Genomic DNA, 24,597 nt, shown 5'->3' on the forward strand with positions numbered 1-24,597 from the left:
GCTCACACCCTGTGAATTCATTTTTAAATGTGGCTCAGGAAGCAATCCAGAGATTAGAACCTTTGTAATTATTTTTATTAATCTCCACCTGCTCTAAACCCCTCAGCACAAGCAAGTGGGTGGCACAGTGGTTAGCACAGTTGCCTCGCAGTGCCAGGGACCCAAGTTCAATTCCGGCCTCGGGTCGCTGTCTGTGTGGAGTTTGCATGTTCTCCTCGTGCCTGCGTGGGTTTCCTCTGGGTGCTCCGGTTTCCTCTCACAGTCCAAAAGACGTGCTGGTTAGGGTGCATTGGCCATGCTAAGTTCTCCTTCACTGTACTCAAACAGGTGCTGGAGTGTGGTGACTAGGGGATTTTTACAATAACTTCATTGCAGTGTTAATATAAGCCTACTTGTGACTAATAAATAAATTTTTCAGTCCATGTTCTATCCTTGTTGTTAGTTCCTACCTGCACCATGACAACTGGATTCTCCCCCTTCCACTTTGAACATTTTTCCAGCCACAAGGAGCTGGTTTTAGCCCTGGCACTGGGCAGTCGATACAATCTTTTAAATTGCAGCAGAGAGCTATATCTATTCCCTAACTAATACCACCCACTATCAGTGCCCATTCCTCTTTACTCTTCCTACTCAGATAGCCTCCTGTACCAATGTGCTGGCCACTTTGCAGACTGTGCTCACAAGGGCAGGCACAGCCTTGTAGCTGTTGGAGAAGGCTGAAACTCCTACAGTACAGCACAGTCGTTGGGCCGAAGGGCCTGTTTCCCGTGTTGTGCTGTGTGTGTGAGTACAGTAAGTGTGTTTCTCTTCCCACAGTCACTCCCTTCTGTCCCTGACCATCAACCAGACTTGTACCACTTCCTAACCTCAGGAACGTGATTCCCTCCTGAATCAAAGTATCTGTAATGATTTAAACGGTGCTCACGAGGTGAACCTCTTAGAATATGAGCTCCCTGATTAGGACAGTAATGTGTTAGCCTATCATTGAGCCCTGTCTGTGTATATAATGTGAGTATCGGGTTTACTGGCTCTTGGGGTATATACTCTGTATGAGGAACTAACTACCTTTTAATCATAGAATCCTACAGTGCAGAAGATGGCCACTCGGCCCATCGGGTCTGCACTGACCACAATCCTGCCCAGGCCCTACCCCATGCATTTACCCCTGATAGTAGGGTCAATTTAGCATGGCCAATCAACTTAATCGACATATCTCTGGACCGTGGGAGGAAACAGGAGAATCCGAGGAAACCCACACAGACACAGGGAGAACATGCAACTCCACACAGTGACCTAAGCCGGGAATCGAACCCGGGTCCCTGGCGTTGTGAAGCAACAGTGCGAATCACAGTGCCACTGTGGCTGTGTGTTATTGACTATGGAAATAAATCTAAGTTTGTTGAAGGAATAATGGTCTCAGAGGAATTAATTCCGTGTCCAGGTGACTCTCCCATTCTTTGGTTCTCCGCGATGTTTGCACTTTACACTCAAACTCAACAGCTCTGAGCTGAGGTTTCTGCAACCACTTACAGCAGGTGTGGTTTAAGACTGAGACGAGGGGAACTTCCTTCACTCAAAGCGTTATAAATCTTTGGAATTCCCTACCCAGAGAGTTGTGGATGCTCCATTGCTGAATATATTTAAGGCTGTGGGACAGACGGATTTTTAGTCTGTCAGGAAATTGAGGGATATCAAGTGGGAAAGTGGAAAGATGAGCCAAATGAAATGGTGGAGCAGGCTCGATGGGCCAAATGGTCTACTACTTCTATTACTTGTGGTTGCCTGGGTTTAGCCCACAAACTCTCACATTCATACTTGTGGCAATTGCTGGTTTTGTGAACAGCCAATGAACGAGCAGTTCTCTTTGGCTGAGATGGTTACACGTTTGGTGATGGGGGGGTGGAATTAGGAACGCAATCAATTCTCTCCGGCTCCTCCAAGCAGATCCAAACTGCTCCCAGACAAAGACCTGGAATGTCAAAAGCAAAAAGCTGCCTATTCTGTAAATCTAAAGACAGAGAATGTTGGAAATGCAGGTCAGGCAGCATCTGTCAGACAGAAACAGAATTCCAAATGAAAAATCACTGATCTGATACATGACCTCTCTATCTCCCTCCACAGATGCTGCCAGATCTGTGAGGTGTTTCCAGCAATTGCCCTTTTTAATTCAGATTTCCAGCATCTGCTGGGTTTCGCTTCTGTAAACATGACAAATTCCCTGGGTGGGGAAGTGAAGTTGAGGCTGATCCTCAGCCACGGTCAAATGGAGCAGCTTCCAGGGGAGGAGCTGCCTGACTTTCTTTCCTCTGTACTTGACCATCGGAGACTGAGGGGTAACCTGATAGCAAAATGATGAGAGGCGTGGATAGAATGGATAGTCAGACTCTTTCTCCTAGAGTAGAAATGTCAATGACTAGAGGACCTGGGTTTAAGGTAAAAGGGGGGATGTTTAAAGAAGACGTGAGGCAATTTTTTTTTACACAGAGGGTGGTAAGTGTGTGGAAAACGCTGCCAGAGGAGGTGGTAGAAGCAGATATAATAGCAACATTTAAGAGGCATCTTGACAGATACATGATTAGGCAGCAAATAGAGGGATACAGACCGCATAGAGGCAAAAGGTCTTTAGTATAGAAAGGCTTCATGTGATGGCATAGGCTTGATGGGCCAAAGGGCCAGTTCCTGTGCCGTACTCTTCTTTGTATGTCAGCGGTAGCTTGGTTCAGGATACTCGTGCCTCTTGAGTTAAAAAGTTGTGGGTTCAAATCCCAATCCAGGGCTCGAGCGCACAATCTGACATTCCATTGTTGCAGTGAGAGAGTATTACAATATCGGAGCTGCTTGATGTCTTTGTCTATCAGACTGAGGGCCCATCACCCTTTCAGCTGCATACGAAAGATCCCATGGCACCATTGGGAACAGGAACAGGGGCGTTCTCCCTGGTGTCTGAGTCAATATTTGCCCCTCAAACCACACCACTAGAACAGATAAATCTCCTCCTTTTATGCTGTACTATTTTCCTGTCCCATGACAGCAGTGCAGTTTGTGGGATCTTGCTGTGCACTGTTTGATTGCTTGAGTAAGTCTGTTGCACAGTCACAATTGTCCTGGTGGACAGTGGATTTATGCATGAAGTGTGAGAAAGGAAGACTGATATTTCTATAGCACCTTTCACAATCTCAGAACATTCCCAAACACTTTATAACCAATGAAATACTTTTGAAATGTAGTCACTGTTGAAATGTAGCAGCCAATTTGTGCACAGCAAGATCCCACATACAGCAAAGTGATGCTGACTGGGGCATAAATCTTACCCTCAGGACCCCTTTGTTCTTCTTTGAAAAAATGCTATTTAAACATCACCTGAGAGAGAACATGACCTCAGCTTAACACCTTTCCTGAAAGATGGCACCATCAACAGTGCAGCATTCCCTCTGTACTGCACAAGAGCTTCAGCCGAGGTCAAGGCTCAAATTATGTTACATCTGTATAAACCACTGGATCTGTCTCAACTGGAGAACTGTGTCCAGTCCAGTACACGGAAGGATGTGAAGGCTTTAGACAGAGTGCAGAGAAGATTTATAAGTATGTTTCCAGGGATTAGGAACTTCAGTTGTGAAGCTAGATTGGACAGATTAGGACTGGTTTCCTTGCAGAAGAGGAAGTTGAGAGGAGATTCGATGGAGATATTGATAATCATCAGGCAGGGAAAAACTGTTCTGATCGATGGATTGAAAGCAAAACAGTACAGATTTCAGGTAATTGGCAAAAGAAGCAATGGAGACCCAGAGAATGGTTAGGGTTCAGAATGCACTGAGAGTGTGGTGGAGACAGATTCACACAGCAAGTGGTTAGGGTCTGGAATGCACTGTCTGAGAGTGTGGTGGAGACATATTCACACAGCGAGTGGTTAGGATCTGGAATGTACTGTCTGAGAGTGTGGTGGAGACAGATTCACACAGCGAGTGGTTAGGGTCTGGAATGCACTGTCTGAGATGTGGTGGAGACAGATTCACACAGTGAGTGTTTAGGATCTGGAATGTACTGTCTGAGAGTGTGGTGGAGACAGGTTCACACAGGAAATGGTTAAGATCTGGAATGCAGTGTCTGAGACAGATTCACCTTTGCTATCTCAGTTTGAAGGCTGTGGTCTAATCTTCCTCCTCCCTCTCTTGGAGCTATAATCTGCTGCGTAACCTTCACCCTCCATGCTAATAATTAGTATCTAATTTATTTTTACATTCATTTGTTAGTGTTACATTAACATTGTAATGAAGTTACTGTGAAAATCGCCACACTCTGGCACCTGTTCAGGTACACTGAGGGAGAATTTAATATGGCCAATGCACCTAACCAGCACATCTTTCAGAGCGCGAGAGGAAACTGGAGCACCCGGAGGAAACCCACGCAGACATGGGGAGAACATGGAAACTCAATACATTCATCCAAGGCTGGAATCGAACTTGGGTCCCTGGTGCTGTGAGGCAGCAGTGCTAACCACTGTGCCACAGTACCTTCTTAATCTACCCCCCACACCACCACCCCCACCCCCCCAACCCCGGCAATAACTCAGTGTCTAATCTTTACCCCAGTGTTATAATGCCATGTGTTGGGTCTGTTACCCTGTGCTGGACAGAAGTTGTCTCTGGTTTCAGTGGCCACAAGGGAGAGATTCCAGAGGGCACCGAGTGTCACAGACACCTGAGCTGGCAGCTATCAGCACACTCACCCCCTCCCCCCATTATTGTGTCTGCTGGTGGACAAAACAGAGATTTCTCGGGGGAAAAAGGGGGGGAATTTCTGGGGAAAGCTGGCTGCTGCAGAAAGGGCTGGGTGTTCCCCGCGTGTTGTGCAGAACGGGAAGAAAATGCTCCGGGTTTTTTTTTCACTGCCTGTGCGTGAAGCAGTGAGCAGTTTGTGAAAGTTTCTGCTCTCCCCCCCTCCTCCTCCCCGAGTCTCTCCATCACATTGTTTGGCCTCGGAATGAAGCACATTCCTGGCTGCCTCATCGCTCCCCCCCTCTGCCCTGCCTGGGCCGTGCCACTGCGCGCATTCCACAGCCCCGCCAAAGAGTGCAGCCCGGGGGGGGGGGGGGGGGCCGGGACAGACTGGCATCCCTGTCCCTCCTTCCAGCCTGTGTACCCCCTCCCCTCACCCTGCCCGGGAGGGGGGCAAGAAGCTGCAGCAGGAGGGGGGAGCTGGGGGTGGTGGTTGGGGGGGGGGGTGTTGCTGTGCCGCTTGGGGAGGCAGGGAGAAGGGGGTGGGCTGGGGGGGGGGGGGGGGAGAGGGAGGGAGGGGCTGGCCCTGGCAGCCGGATATGTTGGTGTTTGTGTGCGGGGAGTGAGCTGCTTCCCTCCGCCGGGCGCGCCATTGGGCTCGGTGCTGCGCCGCTGAAAGTCAGCCCAGACACACCGGGAATTTCCAATGTGAAAATGAAATGTGGCCCCGGGAGGGGGACAGAGAGACAGACAGAGAGGGTCACAGACAGGGGGACAGAGACAGGGGGACGGAGAGGCTTCAGATGCAGCATTTGATCAGCGATTGCAGAACAAAAGCAGCCGGTTAGAGGCAGCCTCCACGGCGATGTTTTAATTCACTCTCCAGCCGGGGTTTGCTTCTCCTGCCGGGGGGAAGGGAGTTCGCTGCAAGTTGCGGATAGTTCGGCCGCTCCGGACCGATGTCCAAGCTGGAGGAGGAGCTGGGAGTTGAGGGGAGTTTCCTGCGGGACGTGCCCCGGTTTGAGGTTCCTGCCGGCGGCTTCTACAGCAGCCCGGAGCTGGAGGAGAGGAAGCGGGCGCTCTTCCTGCAGATGATGCCGGGACACCAGCCCCCGGTCCCGCCGCTGGAGCCGGCCCACAGGATGAACGGAGCCGACAGCGGCCACCCGGAGCGGGGCCTGGGCCCCTTCTGCAAACTCCCCGCTGGCCGGCCTGCGGGCGGGAGTCGCGGCGGGGAGGCGGCCGGGGAGCCGGAGGCGCTGGGCGGCTACAGGAGAGGAGGAGGAGCCGGGGGCCCGTTCAGCTCCGGCGGGGAGAGCCGCAGGTACAGCGGCGGGGAGGCGGCAGCGGGCTGCGGCCGCCCGGGGGTTTACCCGCTTTACCCCAGTGTGTGCGCCCGGGGCAACATTGTATCAGTGGCCCGGGGCAACAATGTATCGGCCCCGGGTAACAGTGTATCCAACCCGGGCAACATTGTATCAGTGCCCCGGGGCAGCGCTGTATCCACCCGGGGGAGCAGCAGCAGCGCCGCCGCCGCCGCCTCGGCCCGGGGGAGCGGCAGCAGCCCCCGCTCCAGCCTGGCCTCCTGCGGCCAGGAGCAGAGCCCCCGCTCCAGCCTCTACCCCAGCCCCCGCTCCAGCCTGGTGGTGCCGGGCCCGGCTCAGGATCGCTACTCCAGCCCGCGGTGCAGCCTGATCCAGTGCGAGGGCAGCGGCGGCAGCAGCGGCGGCGGTAGCAGCGCCCTCAGCTCCCGCTCCAGCTACGCCAGCTCGGCCAGCGACACCAGCAAGCAGTCGAGCCCGCGGGCCAGCCTCACCAGCTCGGAGGGAGGAGGAGGAGGCGGCGGCGGCAGCAAGGCCAGCAGCAACCGCACCAGCGGCATCAGCATCGGCTACGACCAGAGACACAGCAGCAGCCCCCGCTCCAGCTGCTCGGGCCCGGCGGCCGATGCCGAGCTGCCCGGGGCGGCTCTCAGCGCCAGGAGCAGCATTTCCAGCCAGAGTTCCCGCAGCTCCCGCGGCTCCATGAGCGCCGCTTACCCCGAGCTCCCGCTGCTGGAGGACGGCCCGCCGGCCCCCGGGGAGCAGCCCCATCCCCGGCCCCTGGGAGCGCCCGGCTCCCCCGGCAGTGAGCCTCCCGCCGGCTCCATCCTCTCCTACAGCTACAGCCCCGGGAAGGCAGCGCCCACCGCCCACAAATTCCGCCTCCCGTACCAGGTCACCCCGTCCCGGGAGAGCGGCCCCAGCCTGGCCGAGAGGAGACTGGAGGCTCTGACCCGGGAGCTGGAGAAGGAGCTGGAGCTGCATGTCCAGAAGGAGTATTTCGGTAAGTGGCCAATTATCACACAGCACCCCCCCCTCCCCCCCCCCCCCCCTCCCCCCCCCCTCCCCCCCCCTCCCCCCCCCAAACAACTCACCCCCCCAAACAACTCACCCCCCCTCCCCCCCCCAAACAACTCCACCCCCCCTCCCCCCCCAAACAACTCACCCCCCCTCCCCCCCCCAAACAACTCACCCCCCCTCCCCCCCCCAAACAACTCACCCCCCCCTCCCCCCCAAACAACTCACCCCCCCCTCCCCCCCAAACAACTCACCCCCCCCTCCCCCCCAAACACTCACCCCCCTCCCCCCAAACAACTCACCCTCCCCGCCCCCCCAAACAAACAACCCCCCACAAAAACAACCCACCCCTCCTCTCTTCGCCCCCCAGAACAACCCACCCTCCTCCACCCCCCCCCGCCCAGAACAACCCACCCTCCTCCACCCCCCCCCCAGAACAACCCCCCCTCCTTCCCCCCCTTCCCCCCCCAGAACAACCCCCCCTCCTCCCCCCCAGAACAACCCCCCCTCCTCCACCCCCCCCCAGAACAACCCCCCCTCCTCCACCCCCCCCCCAGAACAACCCCCCCTCCTCCACCCCCCCCCCAGAACAATCCCCCCTCCTCCACCCCCCCAGAACAACCCACCCTCCTCCACCCCCAGAACAACCTCCCCTCCTCCCCCCCCCAGAACAACCTCCCCTCCTCCCCCCCCCAGAACAACCTCCCCTCCTCCACCCCCCCAGAACAACCCACCCTCCTCCACCCCCCCAGAACAACCCACCCTCCTCCACCCCCCCAGAACAACCCCCCTCCTCCACCCCCCCAGAACAACCCACCCTCCTCCACCCCCCAGAACAACCCCCCTCCTCCCCCCCCTCCTCCCCCCCCCTCCTCCCCCCCCTCCCCCTCCCCCTCCCCCCCTCCCCCTCCCCCTCCCCCCCTCCCTCCTCCTCCCTCCTCCCCCCCTCCTCCTCCTCCTCCCCCCCTCCAGAACAACCCACCCTCCCCCACCCCCCAGAACAACCCACCCCTCCCCCAGCACACCCCCTCCCCCCTCCCCCCCACAGCACAACCCCCCACCCCTCCCCTCCTCCACAGCACAACCCCTCCACCCCTCCTCTCTCCCCCAGCACAATCCCACTCTAGGGGTGGCACGGTAGCCCAGTGGTTAGTGTTGCTGCTTCACAGCTCCAGGGACCTGGGTTCAAATCCCGGCTCGGGTCACTGTCTGTGTGGAGTTTGCACATTCTCCTCGTGTCTGTGTGGGTTTCCTCCGGGTGCTCCGGTTTCCTCCCACAGTCCAAAGATGTGTGGGTTTGGTTGATTGGCTGTGCTAAAATTGCTCCTTAGTGTCCTGGGATGTGTAGGTTAGAGGGATTAGTGGGTAACTATGTAGGGATATGGGGGTAGGGAGTGGGTGGGATTGCGGTCGGTGCAGACTCGATGGGCCAAAGGGCCTCTTTCTGCGCCGTAGGGTTCTGTGATTCTATGATACCCCTCCCCCAGCACAACCCCCTCTACTCCCCAAAACCCCCACTGCACCCTCCCATCTGCCGCCCCCCCACCACCAACTGACTCAAGAACAGCTTCTTCCCTGCTCCCATCAGACTTTTGAATGGACCTACCTTGTATTAAGTTGATCTTTCTCTACACCCTAGCTATGACTAACACTACATTCTGCACTCCCCCCTTTCTTTCTCTATGAACGGTACGCTCTGTCTGTATGGCGCGCAAGAAATAATACTTTTCACTGTATGTAAATACATGTGACAATAAATCAAACCAAATCTGTTCCCCACACCGTCTCCATCTCCATTCACCTCCCCTACCCCCGCCCCATGTCCCCCCACCCCTCCCCCCCCACTCCGCTCCTTTTTCCTTTTCAGATAACTGTCTCATTCTCTTTTGAAAGCTTCAGTTAAACCTCCGCTGCCACATTCCCAGGCAGAACATTCCAGACCCAAACCACTCACGACACCAACAAACATTTTCTTCATTCTTGCAGCTTTAACTGGTTGTTTTCAGTCTGTGCCTCTCATTCTCGCTCCCTTCGTCATTCAGAACAGTTTCTCTCTGTCTGGTCTGTTCAAACTCCTCATAATTTTGAAAATCTCAATCTCTTTTTTTTTTCTCCAGAGAAAACAGTCCCATCTTAAAGTTTGTTTATTAGTGTCACAACTTCTCCAATCTAATAACTGATGTTCCTCGTCCAAAGAGTCACTCGTGAATCTTTTCTCCAGTCTTTCCAATACCTCCACGTTCTATCCAAGTGTGATGCCTGGAAGTGGATGTAGTTGGTGCCCCATACACGGTTCACTAACTCCCCCGCTCTAACACACTGTGCCCCTATTAATAAATCCCAGGGTGTTGTATACTCTCAACCTGTCCTGCCACCCTCCACGTTCTTGCACAGATACGTCAAGGTCCCTGTATGTATCCTTTTAGAGTTTACTCACTACCAAAATCAATCACTTCACATTTACTCGCAGTGAACTTCATCTGCCTACTCCACCAATCTGTCCCCCTGAGCCTCCTCACGGTTCACGGTGCTTCTGTGATTTGTATCGTGCGCCAACTCTGAAATGGTACATCAAGGTCTACATTATCAGTATATATCAAATTTAAATTTTATTATTACTGTTGCAAGTAGGCTTACAGGAACACTGCAGTGCAGAAAGAGACCTTTCGGCCCATCAAGCCTGCACCGACAGCAATCCCACCCAACCCCTATTCCTGCTATCCCCATATATTTACCCTGCTAATCCCTCTGACACTAATGGACAATCCACCTAACGTGCACATCTCTGGGACTGTGGGAGGAGACCATATGCAGGAAACCCACGCAGATACAGGGAGAAGGTGCAAACTCCACACAGCCAGTGACTTGAGCTGGGAATCGGACTCGGATCCCTGAGGCAGCCGTGCTAACCACCGTGCTGCCACAACACAAGGGTCCCAAATCGGAGCTTGGGGTCTCCACTACAAACCTTCCTCCAGCCTAAAAACCATTCATTAATCATCACTCTTTCCTTCTCTCAGCCAATCCCATTTCCATACTATGACCATTCCTTTTCCCGTAAGCTCTAACTTTGCGAAGGAGTCTGTGTGGCAGTTTATCACATGCCTTTTGCAAAGTCCTGCTTCACCACATCAACAGCACTGCCCTCTTCAGCTGACTGGCCTGTAGTTGCTGGGTTTATCATTACAATCTCATTTGAACAAGGGTATAATTTGCAATTCTCCAGTCACCACCCCAGAGTCTAAGGAAGACTGAAAAATGGTGACAGGCATGTTCGCAGCTGCCACCCTCAGTATCGTAGAATCCCGACTGTGCAGACAAGACCATTCGGCCCATCAAATCTGCACCAACTTTCTGACAGAGCATCTTACCCAGGACCACTCACCTCCTGTCCTAACCCCATAACTCTGTGCATTTACCATCTAACTGATGCATGGTTGCACACTAAGAGACAATTTAGCCTGGCCAGTCCGCATAACCTGCACATCTTTGAGGGAAACTGGAGTACCTGGAGGAAACCCACGCAGACACGGGGAGAACGTGCAAACAGACAGCGACCCAAGGACGGAATCGAACCCAGGTCCCTGGTGCTGTGCCATCCTCCTGGTTGCATCTCGTCCAGTACAGCCAGCCTATCCGATACCACCATCTTTTCAGTTTAAAATCCTTCTTGTATCTGAATTACCTCCTTTTTTACTGTGGCCTGGCTACCATGTTCTTCCTTTATACCTTTATGCCCTCTGCTTCCACATGTTAGTCCTCTTCCTGGTACATCATCACCCCCCACTCCTCCTTTTACCACCTTCATACTATTCATACACCTTTGGCCTTTGGGATTCCCTTTTGTGTTAGATGTTAATCTCTCTTCATGCTCCCTCTTTGCTTCTTGCCTCCTCTCTGAACCTTCTGTGTTTAGCCTGTTTCTCGATTGTAGTTTTGACCCGACTAAGCTCTTTGTTCAGGGTGACAGAGAATGTGCCAGAGAGTAACAAACTCTGAGTTTGAGGCTGTTGCGGAGGGTGCTGTGTAGATGAGCTCAGTTGTTGATGGTCACCAGTTCTGTCCAGTAAGTGGGGAAGCCATGGGGGTGACCAGGAGCAGCTACCCTGCAGGTTCCCTGCCCTCTCTTACTTGTAACACCTGGCATTGCCCTGGCCTCCAATCAACATATAGGGGAGGTGATAGCTGAGTAGCATCATCGCCAGACTATTAATCCAGAAACTCAGCCAACGTTCTGGGGACTCTGGTTCGAATCCCACCACGGCAGATGGTGGAATTTGAATTCTATAAAAAATATCTAGAATTAAGAATCTACTGATGACCATGAAACCATTGCCGATTGTTGTAAAAACCCATCCGGTTTGCTAATGCCCCTTAGGGAAGGAAATCTGCTGTCCTTACCTGGTCTGGCCTACATGTGACTCCAGAGCCACAGCAATGGGGTTGATTCTCAACTGCCCTCTAAAGTGGCCTAGTGAGACACTCAGTTCAAGGGCACCAAGGATGGGCAATAAACACTGGCCCAGCCAGCATCGACCATGTCCCACGAATGAATAAAGAGAAACACAGACTGGTGATTGAATCTGTGTCGATCTAATCTGTGTTGCTCTCTCCATAGAACAGCCACCTACGCAAGCTCTCATTTCAAAGGTTGTTTCAGGTTAAGATTCCTTTGGATATTTTGGACAGATTCGTGGGTTCAAATCCCACAGCAGAGACTGGAGCGCTCAGCCCGGTCTGACACTGCACTGTGCCAGGCTGTACTGGCAAGAGGTGCCAGCTTCCAGACAAGGTGTTAAAACTCAGTGAACAATTGCAGGACACAAAGGAAAAGATGGGAGTTCCCCCGATGTACCGGCCAGTAATTCCTCTACCTCTCCCAGCAGCCCCACATTGCATTCTCTAGCTATGAACACATTGCTATTTGTGGGGACTTGCTGCATGCAAATTATCTGCTGTGTCCCATCCATGTGGACAAAAGTACATGGGGGGGGTGGGGGAGAGTGGTGTGTGTGTGTGTCCCGTTCGCCCCACAACCATCTCTGTAAATAGCCTCAGCTATTTACCATTTATATAGATGATCTGGAGGAGGGAGCCGAGTGTAAGGTGTCGAAATTTGCTGATGACACAAAGATAAGTGGAACAGTAAATTGTGCGGAGGGCGTGGAAAGTCTGCAGAGGGACCTAGAAAGGCTGAGCGAGTGGGTGAGGACCTGGCAGATGGAATACAATGTTGGCAAGTGTGAGGTTATCCACTTTGGTAGGAATAAAGGTAGGAAGGACTACTACTTACAGGGCGAAAAGCTGCAGCATGCTATGATGCAGAGGGACCTGGGGGTCCTTGTGCATGAGTCGCAAAAACCCAGCCTACAGGTGCAGCAGGTGGTCAGGAAGGCGAATGGGATGCTGGCCTTCATAGCGAGGGGGATTGAATATAAAAGTAGGGAGGTCTTGCTGCAACTGTACAGGGCACTGGTGAGGCCGCAGCTGGAGTACTGTGTGCAGTTTTGGTCGCCGCACTTACGCAAGGATATTTTGGCCTTGGAGGGAGTGCAGAGGAGGTTCACTAGGCTGATACTGGAGTTGAGGGGGTTGAGCTATGAGGAGAGGCTGAATAGACTGGGCTTGTACTCGTTAGAGTTTAGAAGGATGAGGGGAGATCTCATTGAGACGTATAAGATGATGAATGGGATGGATAGGATAGAGGTGGAGAGACTCTTCCCGCTCAGAAAGGACGGTAGGACTAGAGGGCACAGCCTCAAGATAAAGGGGGGGGGGTTTAGAACAGAGTTGAGGAGGAACTTCTTCACTCAAAGGGTGGTGAATCTCTGGAATTCTCTGCCCGTTGAAGTGGTGGAGGCTACCTCGTTAAATATATTTAAGAGGCGGGTTGATGGGTTTTTGGTAGGCAAGGGGATTAAGGGTTATGGGGAGAGGGCGGGAATGTGGAACTGATCCACTTTAGATCAGCCATGATCTTATTGAATGGTGGGGCGGGCTCGAAGGGCTAGATGGCCTACTCCTGCTCCTATTTCTTATGTTCTCTGTCTCTAGTCCTTCTGAACGTCATGTTCCTCCAGCTCTTTGTATCCACTCTGCAATTCACCCTGACTCCCAAACCTCTTTGCCTTATCTCTCGTTCAAGACACCTAACTAACTGACCAGGTTTTTGGCTGTTTGCCTCATATCGTTGTGATTCTCGGTGTTGAATTTTGTCTGATGATTGCGCCCATGATGCACCTTATGGTGATATTACTAAGGGCGTTATATAAATGCACGTTGTAATCAAGCCATGCATTAGAAAGTGCAAGAAGCCTTGAGTTGCTCCTCGGTTGGGGTGGGTGGGGGTCCCACAGCGTCCTGCCACTGCCCAGTTCCTCACTCTATCCTGGCAGCAGCAGGATGCAGCCACCCAGCCTATCGTCACCTGCTGCCCCGATTTATTACAGGGATAATTGGACAGGAGCAAGGACCCCTGGTGTTTTTTTTTAAACAGCCTCTCCCTGACTTCATGGTCCTGAGGTTAACAGTAACGTCTCTTCCAGCACTTTAACCAGTATTGGACAGGACTGGCCTCGGAGTGTGTGTTGTGCTGATTCACCTGAATTGAAACCAGAGCTTCAAGGGTTAATGACGAGGTTTCATAAACGTAGCTCGTATTCCCTCACGTCCAGAGGTTTGAGGGCTGAGTTGATTGAAGTATTTGGCTTTGATAGGAATTCCGAACAAGGGAATGTAACCTTCAGATGTGAACAAGGCGGTGATATCAGTGTTTTTACACAATGCGTAGTGGACACTGGACAGGGATAAGAACATAAGAACATAGAACATAAGAAATAGGAGCAGGAGTAGGCCATCTGGCCCTTCGAGCCTGCCCCGCCATTCAATAAGATCATGGCTGATCTGTCGTGGCTCAGTTCCACTTTCCCGCCCTCTCCCCATAACCCTTAATCCCCTCTCTTATCAAAAACCCATCAACCCGCTTCTTAAAAATATTTAGCGAGGCAGCCTCCACCACTTCAACGGGCAGAGAATTCCAGAGATTCACCACCCTTTGAGTGAAGAAGTTCCTCCTCAACTCCGTTCTGAACCGCCCCCCCTTTATCTTGAGGTGGGATGTTGCTGTCCCGGTTAACGTTTAGCGTCCACCTCTAACTACCTAAAGGACATAGCGTCATGGAGTCTTACAGCACAGAAAGAGGCCCTTCAGCCCATCCAGCAGTCAAACACCAACCTATTCCAGTCCCGTTTTCCAGCACTTGCTGTGTTGCTGTGTACGGTTTGGTGTTTCCAGTGTTCATCTAAATGCTTCTGAACCGTTATGAGGGTTCAGTCCTCCCCCACCCTTCCAGGCAGCGAGTTCCAGATTCCCACCACCCTCTGGGTGAAAAGGTTTCTCCTCAAAACCCCTCTTCAGTTTCCTGCCCCGACCTTAAATTTAAACCCCTGGCTACTGATCCTCTGCTAGGAGAAGAGGAATTTCCTCTCTGTGTCCCTCATAATTTTATACACCTCAGCAGGGGCAGCATGGTGGTTAGCACCGCTGTCTCAAAGCGCCAGGGACTTGGGTTCGATCCCAGCCTCCTGTGCCGAGTTTGCACATTCTCACCGTGTCTGCTTGGGTTTCCTCCCAGACTCCAAAGATTTGTAGATTAGTAAGGTGGATTGGCCGTGATTAATGCGCAGGGTATTGGGATAGGGTGGGGGAGTGATACTAGGTAAGATGCTTTTTGGAGGGTAGGCGCAGACTTGATGGATCGAATGGCCTTCACTGCAGAAATCAGCCTTCTTTGTTGTAAGGAAAACAACAGCCTTTTTTCATAGTTGGTGATGAGTTCAAGTATTGAAGAATTTGAATACTGCAGGTGGTGGGGGGCGGGTGGGGGGTGGGGGGAGTGGTGCAGCGTCTGTGGAAAGGGGAAAAACAACGTTCACATTTTGAGTTGAATGTGACTCTTCCGATTCGGTGACAGCTTTATGTTGTGTATGAAGAGATATGGAGTAAAGATTGAATGAGATACAGATCAGGATCTCATTGAATGGAGGAACGGATTTGAGGGGCTGAATGGCCTCCTGTTGTTGGTATGCGTGCGGTCTACCCTGTCCGTTTATGGGTGGAGGCTAAATAAGTCAGTAAGGAATGGGAATGCCTCTGAGAGACGGGCTGTGTCTTGTTGTGTGATGATGTGTGACTGTAATCAAAGCAGCAAGCCTTGTCCAACAGAGAATGGGAGATTTCTTTAAACAAAGTGTTCTTTGGAAAGGAATGCAGGCAGCCAGCAGCAACCTTCTCCGCCCCAATCCCCTGGGAATGCTTCGATCCGTGAGAAGCCTCAGCAGTGTGTTTCGAGGAGGCAGATGAAATGAAAGCAAAATTGGAGGTTTTGTTTTAAATTCCTGCCTCTGAGTCACAAATTATTTCAGTGAAGATTCCATCTGTCCACTCCTTCCTCTGATCCTGCGTCTGGCTTCCACCTCCCTCCCCCCCCCCCCCACCCAAACCCCAAACCGCGTGTCTGTCTGGCCCCCCTCCCCAGCTGCACGTCTGTCTGCCCCCCCCCCCCCCCCCCCCACTCTGCATCTGTCTGGCTCACCCCTTCCCCCCTGCCATTGCTGTCTGTCTGGTTCAGCCTCCCCACCCCCCACTTCGCATCTGTTTGGCTCACTGCACCCCCCCCCCCACTCCCCACCATGCGTCTGTCTGTCTCCACCGCCCCCCCACCCACTGCACGTCTGTCTGCCCCCCCCCTCCCCACTGTGCATCTGTCTGACTCCCTCTCGCCCCCCCTGTGTGTCTGTCTGGCCCACCCCCCACCGCGTGTCTGTCTGGCTCCCCCCCACCACGTGTCTGTCTGTTTGTCTCCCCCCCACCGCGTGTCTGTCTGTTTGTCTCCCCCCACGCCCCCACTGCGCATCTGTCTGGACCCCCTTTCCCCCCCCGCATGTCTGTCTGTCTCTTTCTCTCCCCGCCCCCGCTGCGTATCTGTCTGGCTCAGTCAGTCGGGATATTTGAGCTACGTCTCCTGTTCGGAGCTGAAGCCAGCGGGTGCCTTTCTGTGATTCGCTGTGATGATGCCGAGCAGGTTTTGATGCTGGGGAAATGGTTTTGAATTTTGCCGATAATCACAGACTGTAAACATTGTGGGATTCTCAGGGAATGTGGCTTTGAGCCTCTCCGGTCGAAGGGTGCAGCGACCCTGGTGGAATGGCCTGTTGGGGGTCTTATGGAGAAGCTGGGTAAGTGGGGGGTGGAGAAAGTTAGGAGGAGATTTAATCGAGGTGTTTAAACTGATGAACTCCTTTCATGTGTTAAATAAGGAGGAATGTTTACTGGAGACGGCCAGGCCCGTAACCAGAGCGGACTGATTAAAAATAATTGCAACGGAACCAGAGGGAAAGGTATTTACGAAATGAGTTGTGATCTGGAATGTTCTGCCTGAATGAGCAGTGGAAGCAGATTCAATAGGAACTTTCAAAACCAATTGGGAAAATGTAAAAGGGGGAAATGTGCAGGGCTGTGGCGGGGGGGGGAGTGAGGCTGATTGACTAGCCCTCTTGAGTTAGCAGAGTGACAGTGGGCTGAATGGCCTGTTCCTATTGCATTCCCTGAAGTGAGTTTGTTCCCGATTGCTTGCTCCGTATATCCCAACAGTGACAGTGATACAGAAGTGGGCCTCAGTGCCTCTGCTCCAGCGAGTGGCAGGGTTGGGGACAGGAGTGGGTAAAACAGGGATTAGCCCATCCCTGTACGGTAGGAAGTGTAAATTTCTGTAGATATCGCTGTAGGGGCGGAAGGGATCAAAGGATGTAGGGGGAAGTGGGGATGAGGATATTGAATTCATGGTCAGAACGAATGGTGCAGCAGGCTAGAAGGGCCGAATGGCCTGTCCCTGCTTCCAGATTCTGGCTGTCGATGTGCCAGGGAAAGATGGTGTTTGGTGTGGCTGTGATTCCTCTGTGATCGAATAGCCTAACAATTTTCAATACCTGAGATTCTGTGAAATGGGTGACCGATTTCCCACTCCTGCAAAACCTCACTCCTGCATCTTGGGAAGGAAGAAAAGAACAAACTTGAATTTCTATAGCGCCTTTCACAACCTCAGGATATTCCCCAAGTGCTTTTAAAATGGAATCACTGTTACAATGATGGGGACAAGGCTCGGAGCGGGGGCTGTTCAGGGAGTTTGAATGTTTCACACTGAAAGAGTTGAGGTTCTCTCTGCGTTCACTTGTATTAAACAGCTTGATGCTAACCCAGTGATGGGCAATCTCGGCTAATGAGTGCATCGCATGAGTGGCCCTCTCTTCATCTCACTGGGCTGCAAGTTTGGAATCGGTCACGTTCACTAACCATGACCCCGTGAATAAGACTGAGTACAGTTAATACACACCAAATATTTTGTAACAAGTTATACGGGTAGGTGCATTGGCCATGCTAAAGCTCCCTCAGTGTACCTGAACAGGCACTGCTGTGTGGCAACTACTTGCAACACTGATAAATAAACTTTAAAAAGAAACTTAAAATGCTAAATGATTTATATATCAGTGCAAGTCACCTCACTGTATGCTGGTATGGGGGAGAAAAGATCTATCCGGAATCTGGGAATCCTGCACATGGACAATGGCCACGAAACCTCTGGTGGAGCGCACTCTGAGCCCTGATGGGCGTCAGGCAGCCGACAGGCCAAGCTTACACACACACACACACACACCCCGCCCGCCCCCCCCTAAGAGAGGGGCTAACAAACTCAGGCCTACTGGGTTTGCTGGCTCATTGACTGAGGGCTGGAAGTGAGGGAGTGCCACACCTGGGTTTGTATGGGCTTGGGACTTGTTTACAGAATCGTACATCACAAACAGCTTCTCATTTACTCCAGAAAATCCCTTCAACAACTTTGATTCGTAACGTATCCCATAATACACTACCTTTATGGAGAACAGCCCCAGCTTCTCTCATTTCCCTGCTTAACTGAAGTCTCTGATCCCTGGGATCATTCCAGAAGACCTTCCCTGCACCCCCTCTCAGACTCTAGACTGCTCTGTGCTCCTCTCAAAGCACCTTTAACTTGACTGTGTATCTCTAATGTTGTGAATGTTCCTCTGATATAATCACAACCCTCGGCCTCAGCATCCTAAATCCTATTTGTTCTGTACCTCTTGGGAACTCCTTTAACTCTGCTGTCTCTCCCTACACGTTGGTGACTGTCCAAGTTCCCTGGAAAAAGCCTCGAACGCCCATTGTACGGGTGCTTTGCAAATGTAAGCTTTCAAAAAATAAACCTGTTCTTTGCATGTGGCTGGGCCAGAATTTATCACCCGTTCCTTCCCCTGGAGAAGATGGTGGTGAGCTGCCTTTGTGATTTACTGCAGCCCATAGGTACTCCCACTGTGCTGTTAGGGAAGGAGTTCCAGGATTTTGACCCATCGACAGTGAGGGAATGGCTGATGTGTTTCCAAGTCAGGATGGTGAGTGTCTTGGAGGGGAACCTCCAGGTGGTGGTCTTCCTAGGTATCTACTGCCCTTGTCCTTCTGGGTTAATTGGTGAGTTGCTGCAGTGCATCCTGTAGACGTACACACTGCTGTCACTGTGTTGGTGGTGGAGGGAGTGACTAGTGAAGGTTTTGATGGAGTGCCACTCAAGTGGTTGCTTTGATCTGGATGATGCTGAGTTTGTTGGGTGTTGGTTGATTTGGTGAGCGTGTACCTGGTGTTCGCTGGATCAGATAGTCAGTTGTTCAGGGCACAGTGTGTCAGTTGATGTTCCGTGGCTACTTCCCACACCCAGCAAGGCTAAAGCATCTAGAATGTTCTCAGGTTGGAGGAGGCGGGTGGCTGAGGGTGGGTTGATTGTTGCAGTGTGGGAGAGGGAAAGGTTGGGCCAGTGCAGTCCCCATCACACAGCGGCTGCTTCACAAATATTTCTCTGCCTGGACTCACTTATCTGAAATCTGAAAAATGTTCTCTTGTACCATTTCTGGAAAAGGTAATGTTGTCCAACGAGGGGCATACACGCGATGGGTCGTACGAGGGCTGCTCTTTGTTGTTTCAAGAATAGCCTAGTACTTCATGTCGTTAGTGTGTACTTAAACTGGACCAGATGCTGGGCAACGTGACAGCTCAGTGACTATCACTGTTTGCTGTGCAGACACATGGATTTGGGCCGGTGTCTGCGGGAGTTTGCGCATTCTCCCCGTGCTTGCGTGGGTTTTCTCCGGGTGCTCCAGTTTCCTCCCACACCCCAAAGATGTGCTGTTAGGCTGATTGGTGTAACAAATTGTCCCTAAATTAGTCTTCCCTCAATGTGGAATGCCATAAGCATAGACATGGGTCATGGGTGGAGGGGGGACTCATAATGTTAAAATGGCGGCGCGGGCTCGTTGGGCCGAAGGGCCTGTTTCCCGGGCTGTTTTTGTTCTTTGTTCTTTGTAATCACATTTTCTGCTGGAGGAAATAATGCTGAATGCAAAACATGGCTTACAACATAGGGGGTTCGCCCAACACTTATTCAGATGTTTTTGTGGTTGAACCACGGATTCTTTCAGCAAACTGACTCTGCAGTGAAACTAAAGCTGTATCCTGAACCAACCTTGAATGGGTGTAAATTGAGAGAGATGGATACCCAGTGAGACCTTGGTGCCTTCATCCATCAGTCGCTGAAAGTAAGCGCGCAGGTACAGCAGGGAGTAAAATAAGCAAATGGTATGTTGGCCTTCATAGCGAGAGGACTTGAGTTTAGGGATAGGGATGTTTTGCTGCAATTGTATTGGTGAGGCCACACCTGGAGTATTGTGTGCAGTTTTGGTGTCCTTATCTGAGGAAGGATGTCCTTGTTCTGGAGGGAATCCAGTGAAGGTTTACCAGGCTGAGTCCTGGGGTGGCAGGTCTGTTGTATGAGGAGACACTAATCTGGTTAGGATTGTATTCACTGGAATTCAAAAGAGTGAGAGAGGATCTGATAGAAACTTATAAAATTCTAACAGGGTTAGACAGGGTAGACTCAGAAAGAATGTTCCTAATGGTGGGGGAGTCCAGCACTGGGGTTATAGTTTGAGGATAAGGGGTAAACCTTTTAGAACTGAGGTGAGGAGAAATTTCTTCCCCCAGAGGGTGGTGAATGTGTGGAATTCACTCCCACAGAATGTAGTTGAAGCCAAAACATTGTCTGATTTCAAGATGAAATTAGATCTAGCCCTTGCGGCTAAAGGGATCAAGGGTTGGGGAGGGGGAAGGGGGGATCAGGATATTGAATTTGATGATCAGCCATGATCAAAAGGAATGGTGGAGCAGGATCGAAGGGCCGAGTGGCCTCCTCCTGCTTCTAGTTTCTGTTTCAAACTCACTTTTAACAGTTCATCATCAATGTGCTCAAACTCGTCAAATACACGAGATCCCCACAAACTCTCCCTTTTCCAAAAGTGGAGACATCCTTAAGCTCTTGGATACAGGCTAAAACACTAGAACACATTGATTTACGATTGTGATATATAGAAGTAGAAAGCAGAGTACACAACGAGCACTTGAAATGTCATAGCCTATAGGTTACGGACCGAGAGCTAGAAAATGGGATTAGAATAGTTAAGTGCTTGGTGGCTGGCATAGACATGATGGGCTGAAGGGCCTCTTCCTGTGCTGTAGAATTCCATGACTATGATGGGGAAAGGAAGGAGGGATATGTTTGATATGAGGAAAAGCGGCTTGTGAGGAGCTAGCACACAGCAGATTGGCTGAATAGCCTGTTCTTTGCTGTTGTCCTGTGATAAAACCACATAAACCAACTGTCTAAAAGCAAGAAAACAGCATCTTGTATTTGTAGTCAGAAATTCATTTTTAAAATTAGTTCATGGGATGTGAGTGTCACAGGTTAGGCCAGCCTGTTCTACTCCCCTTGAGAAGGTGGTGGTGAGCTGCCTTCTCGAACCGCTACAGTCCATGTGGTGTAGGGACCTTCAGTGTGCTGTGGATTATTTAGGGAAAAGAACCTAATGTCCCCATCCAGTCTGCCCTAACATTCCCTCTGAGCTGCGCCAGTATACACTCAGCAATCCAGAGCTTGCCGCACACAAGAAGCATTCCCTTTAAGGTCATGGAATCCCTATACTGCAGAAGAAGACCATTGAGCCCATCGAGTCTGTACTGACCACAATCCCACCCAGGCCCTATTCCCATAACCCAACATATTTACCCTACTAATCCCCTTGACAATAAGGGTCAATTTAGCATGGCTGGTGAACCTAACCTACACTTCTTTGGAGTGTGGGAGGAAACCGGAGCACCCGGAGGAAACCCACGCAGACACAGAGAGAATGTGCAAACTCCACACAGACAGTGACCCAAGGGTGGAATCGAACCTGAGGCTGTGAGGCAGCAGTGATAGCCACTGTGCCATCCAGATTTTTATTGACTTCAAATTTCACCATCTGCCATGGTGGGATTTGAACCCAGGTCCCCAGATCTTGCTTTGGATTCCTCATCCTGTAACAATACCACTGCCTCCCTTATATGGTAGTGTGGGTGCCTGGCAATTGTACAGGGCTGTGCATGGCCCATGGGAAATTAGACAAAACATAGTAACCATTTACTGTGATCTCCTTAATGACCTCGATCTGGCTGCCTAAAGAAAGCATCTAGGGACTGGGTAATTGGTGTGATCTGGGCAATGTTACCCATGTCCTGATAGCGAATAAAACAACAGCTTACAGAGAGAGGAACCTCCTCATGGCTCCAGTTCATTATAGAATCCCCACAGTGCAGAAGGAGGTCATTCGGCCCATCAAGTCTGCACCAACCACAATCCCACCCAGGGCCTATCCCCCAACTCCTCAAATTTACTCACTGTCCAACAGACTCTGCACTTTGGGGTAGCGAATTTCACAGATTCACAACCCTTTAGGAGAAGTAGGTTTTAATTAGTTGTACAAGTAACCAGCCAAGTTCAGTTGAGAGCTGACTCAGCTGATTCCTGTTATAGGAATGCACTAAAGTGCAGCTTTTAACTTCCCAAAGTTACCTGCTGTCGACATGTGGAGGCTGACTAAGGCAGGCAGAGGACTACTGAGCAAGTTCACACAAGTCGAACTTTGCTTTTACTGTTTGTTGGACTTTTGAAACCCGCGCGAGAGAAATCCACATGTGAATACTCCAGGAAATGAGTTGCATCTCGGCGTACCCACCCTCCACCCAGGAGGATTGGGTGTTTTTCAGAGTAACCAGTTGTCCATGTTTAACTGCACGCACTGAAGTTGTAACTAAGTGATTTCAACTCTGTTCTGTGAGTTTGGACTTTCCCTTGGCAATGCTGCGTTTGAATCTCTCTCTCACTCGAATTCCGGCAATTAACTGGTTCCAGTCTCAGTGAAAGATCAGCACAAACACAGGAGAATGTTTCTCATATTTCTCCAGGATTTCAGTGCCAGTTTCACTGGTAGAAATGTCTCCCGCTCTGTGCTGCTCTGCTTGAAATCTTGGTGATGAATATCTGAAATAAAGATTGAATTTGCCCCACCTGTAACCCCTCTGCACCTACTGATAAATAGCTCATTTCCAAACACCACTGTGCCGATATTGGACCACTCGGGCTATTCCATCTTCACCCACCATCCCATGATATATAATGTCAGCAGTTAGAGATCCTTTTCTGGGGGCCGTTCGGCCCAGCTGGTCTATGTTAATGTTTAGAACATTACAGCACAGTACAGGCCCTTCGGCCCGCGATGTTGTGCCAATCTGTGAAACTAATCTAAAGTCCATCTAATCTACACTACTCCAATATCATCCATATGTTTATCCAATGACCTTAATGGTGGCAAGTCCACAACTGCTGCAGGCAGGGCATTCCACACCCTTACTACTCTCTGAGTAAAGACCCTACCTCTGACATCTGTCCATCACCATTCGAGGAAAAAGGTTCTCACTGTCCCCCCTATCTAATCCTCTGAACGTCTTATATGTCTCTATTAAGTCACCTCTTAACCTTCTTCTCTCCGACAAAAACAGCCTCCCAAGTCTCTCCTCATAAGACCTTCCCACCATACCAGGCAGCATCCTGGTAAATCTCCTCTGCACCCTTTCCAATGCTTCCACATCCTCCCTATAACGCGGCAACCAGAACTGTACGCAGTACTCCAAGTGTGGCCGCACCAGAGTTTTGTACAGCTGCAACATGACCTCATGGCTCCTAAACTCAATCTCTCCAGCAATGAAAGCTAACACACCGTACGCCTTCTTAACAACCCTGTCAATCTGGGTGCCAACTTTCAGGGATCTATGCACATGGACACTGAGATCTCTCTGCTCATCCACATTATCAAGTATCTTACCATTAGCCCAGTACACTGTGTTCCTGTTATTTCTTCCAAAGTGAATCGCCTCACACTTCTCCGCATTAAACTCCATTTGCCACCTCTTGGCCCAGCTCTGCAGCTTATCTATGTCCCTCTGTAACCTGCAACATCCTTCTGCACTGTCCACAACTCCACCGACTTTAGAGTCATCCGCAAATTTGCTAACCCATCCTTTTATGTCCTCACCCGGGTCATTTATAAAAATGACAAACAGCAGAGACCCCAAAACAGATCCTTGAGGTACACCACTAGTAACTCAACTCCAGGATGAACATTTCCCATCAACCACACCCTCTGTCTTCTATCAGCTAGCCAATTCCTGATCCAAACTGCTAAATCACCCTCAATCCCATGCCTCCGTATTTTCTGCAATAGCCTACCATGGGGAACCTTATCAAACGCTTTACTGAAATCCATATACACCACGTCAACTGCTTTGCCCTTATCCACCTCTTTGGTCACCTTCTCAGAGCTCAATAAGGTTTGTGAGACACGACCTACCCTTCACAAAACGGTGCTGACTATCCCTAATCAAATTATTCCTTTCCAAAACTTTGCCCACAACAGAAGTAAGGCTGACTGGTCTATAATTACCAGACTTGTCTCTACTCCCCTTCTTGAACATATGCCATCCTCCAGTTTTTTGGCACTATTCCTGTTTATGCTCCTCACAAGCCTCTTTCATCATGATCAACATTATCCATCTATTCCTTTCTCCCTCTTGTATTTATCCAGCTTCCTTTCTAATCTCTTATACACTCAGCGACTCCCTAAGGTGATAAGTTTGCACCACTGTCTGGGTAACGTTGTTTTTCCCGTATTCCCAATGGAGTTTAATAATCACTATCCAATATTTATCAGAAGGGAAATTCTTGCTTTGTAAACAAACACACAGACTACAAAAGCTAAGACGCTTCATAAAGCTTTTATAATTCACTGGCTGAACCCTCAGCTGGAGTATTGGTTCTGATTTTTGATGCCACTTTAGGAAGGATGTCAGCCTGGGAGAGGATCTCTGAAGGTTTTGGTTTGTGTTGCTCGATTTCCATCCTCGTTCTCTAACAGATGGCAGTTGACTTGTTGAGTATTTTGAGTATTTTCTGTTTCTATGAAATGTTGGAACGTCTGGATTCTCCCCCACAATTGTCCCGATATTCTCCCTCTCTGCTTATCCGAGAGTGTGGGCCCGAACTCATCCCGGG

The 24,597-nt window shown here is 50.9% G+C and overlaps 1 protein-coding gene across 1 annotated transcript in view; it reads left to right on the plus strand.

Moving 5' to 3' along the window:
• The first annotated feature begins 5,301 nt into the window (after positions 1-5,301).
• The window catches only part of LOC145341729 (Wilms tumor protein 1-interacting protein homolog), a 37,249-nt gene continuing 17,953 nt past the window's right edge, over positions 5,302-24,597 (plus strand). The window contains exon 1 of the mRNA XM_080186590.1: positions 5,302-7,040. Within this exon, the coding sequence (XP_080042716.1) occupies positions 5,675-7,040 (1,366 nt within the window). The 5' untranslated portion in view covers positions 5,302-5,674. The remainder of the gene's footprint in view (positions 7,041-24,597) is intronic.

This window comes from Carcharhinus amblyrhynchos, chromosome 4 (genome assembly GCF_965287045.1).
Source record: "Carcharhinus amblyrhynchos chromosome 4, sCarAmb.v2.hapA, whole genome shotgun sequence".
NCBI classification, from domain to species: Eukaryota; Metazoa; Chordata; class Chondrichthyes; order Carcharhiniformes; family Carcharhinidae; genus Carcharhinus; species Carcharhinus amblyrhynchos.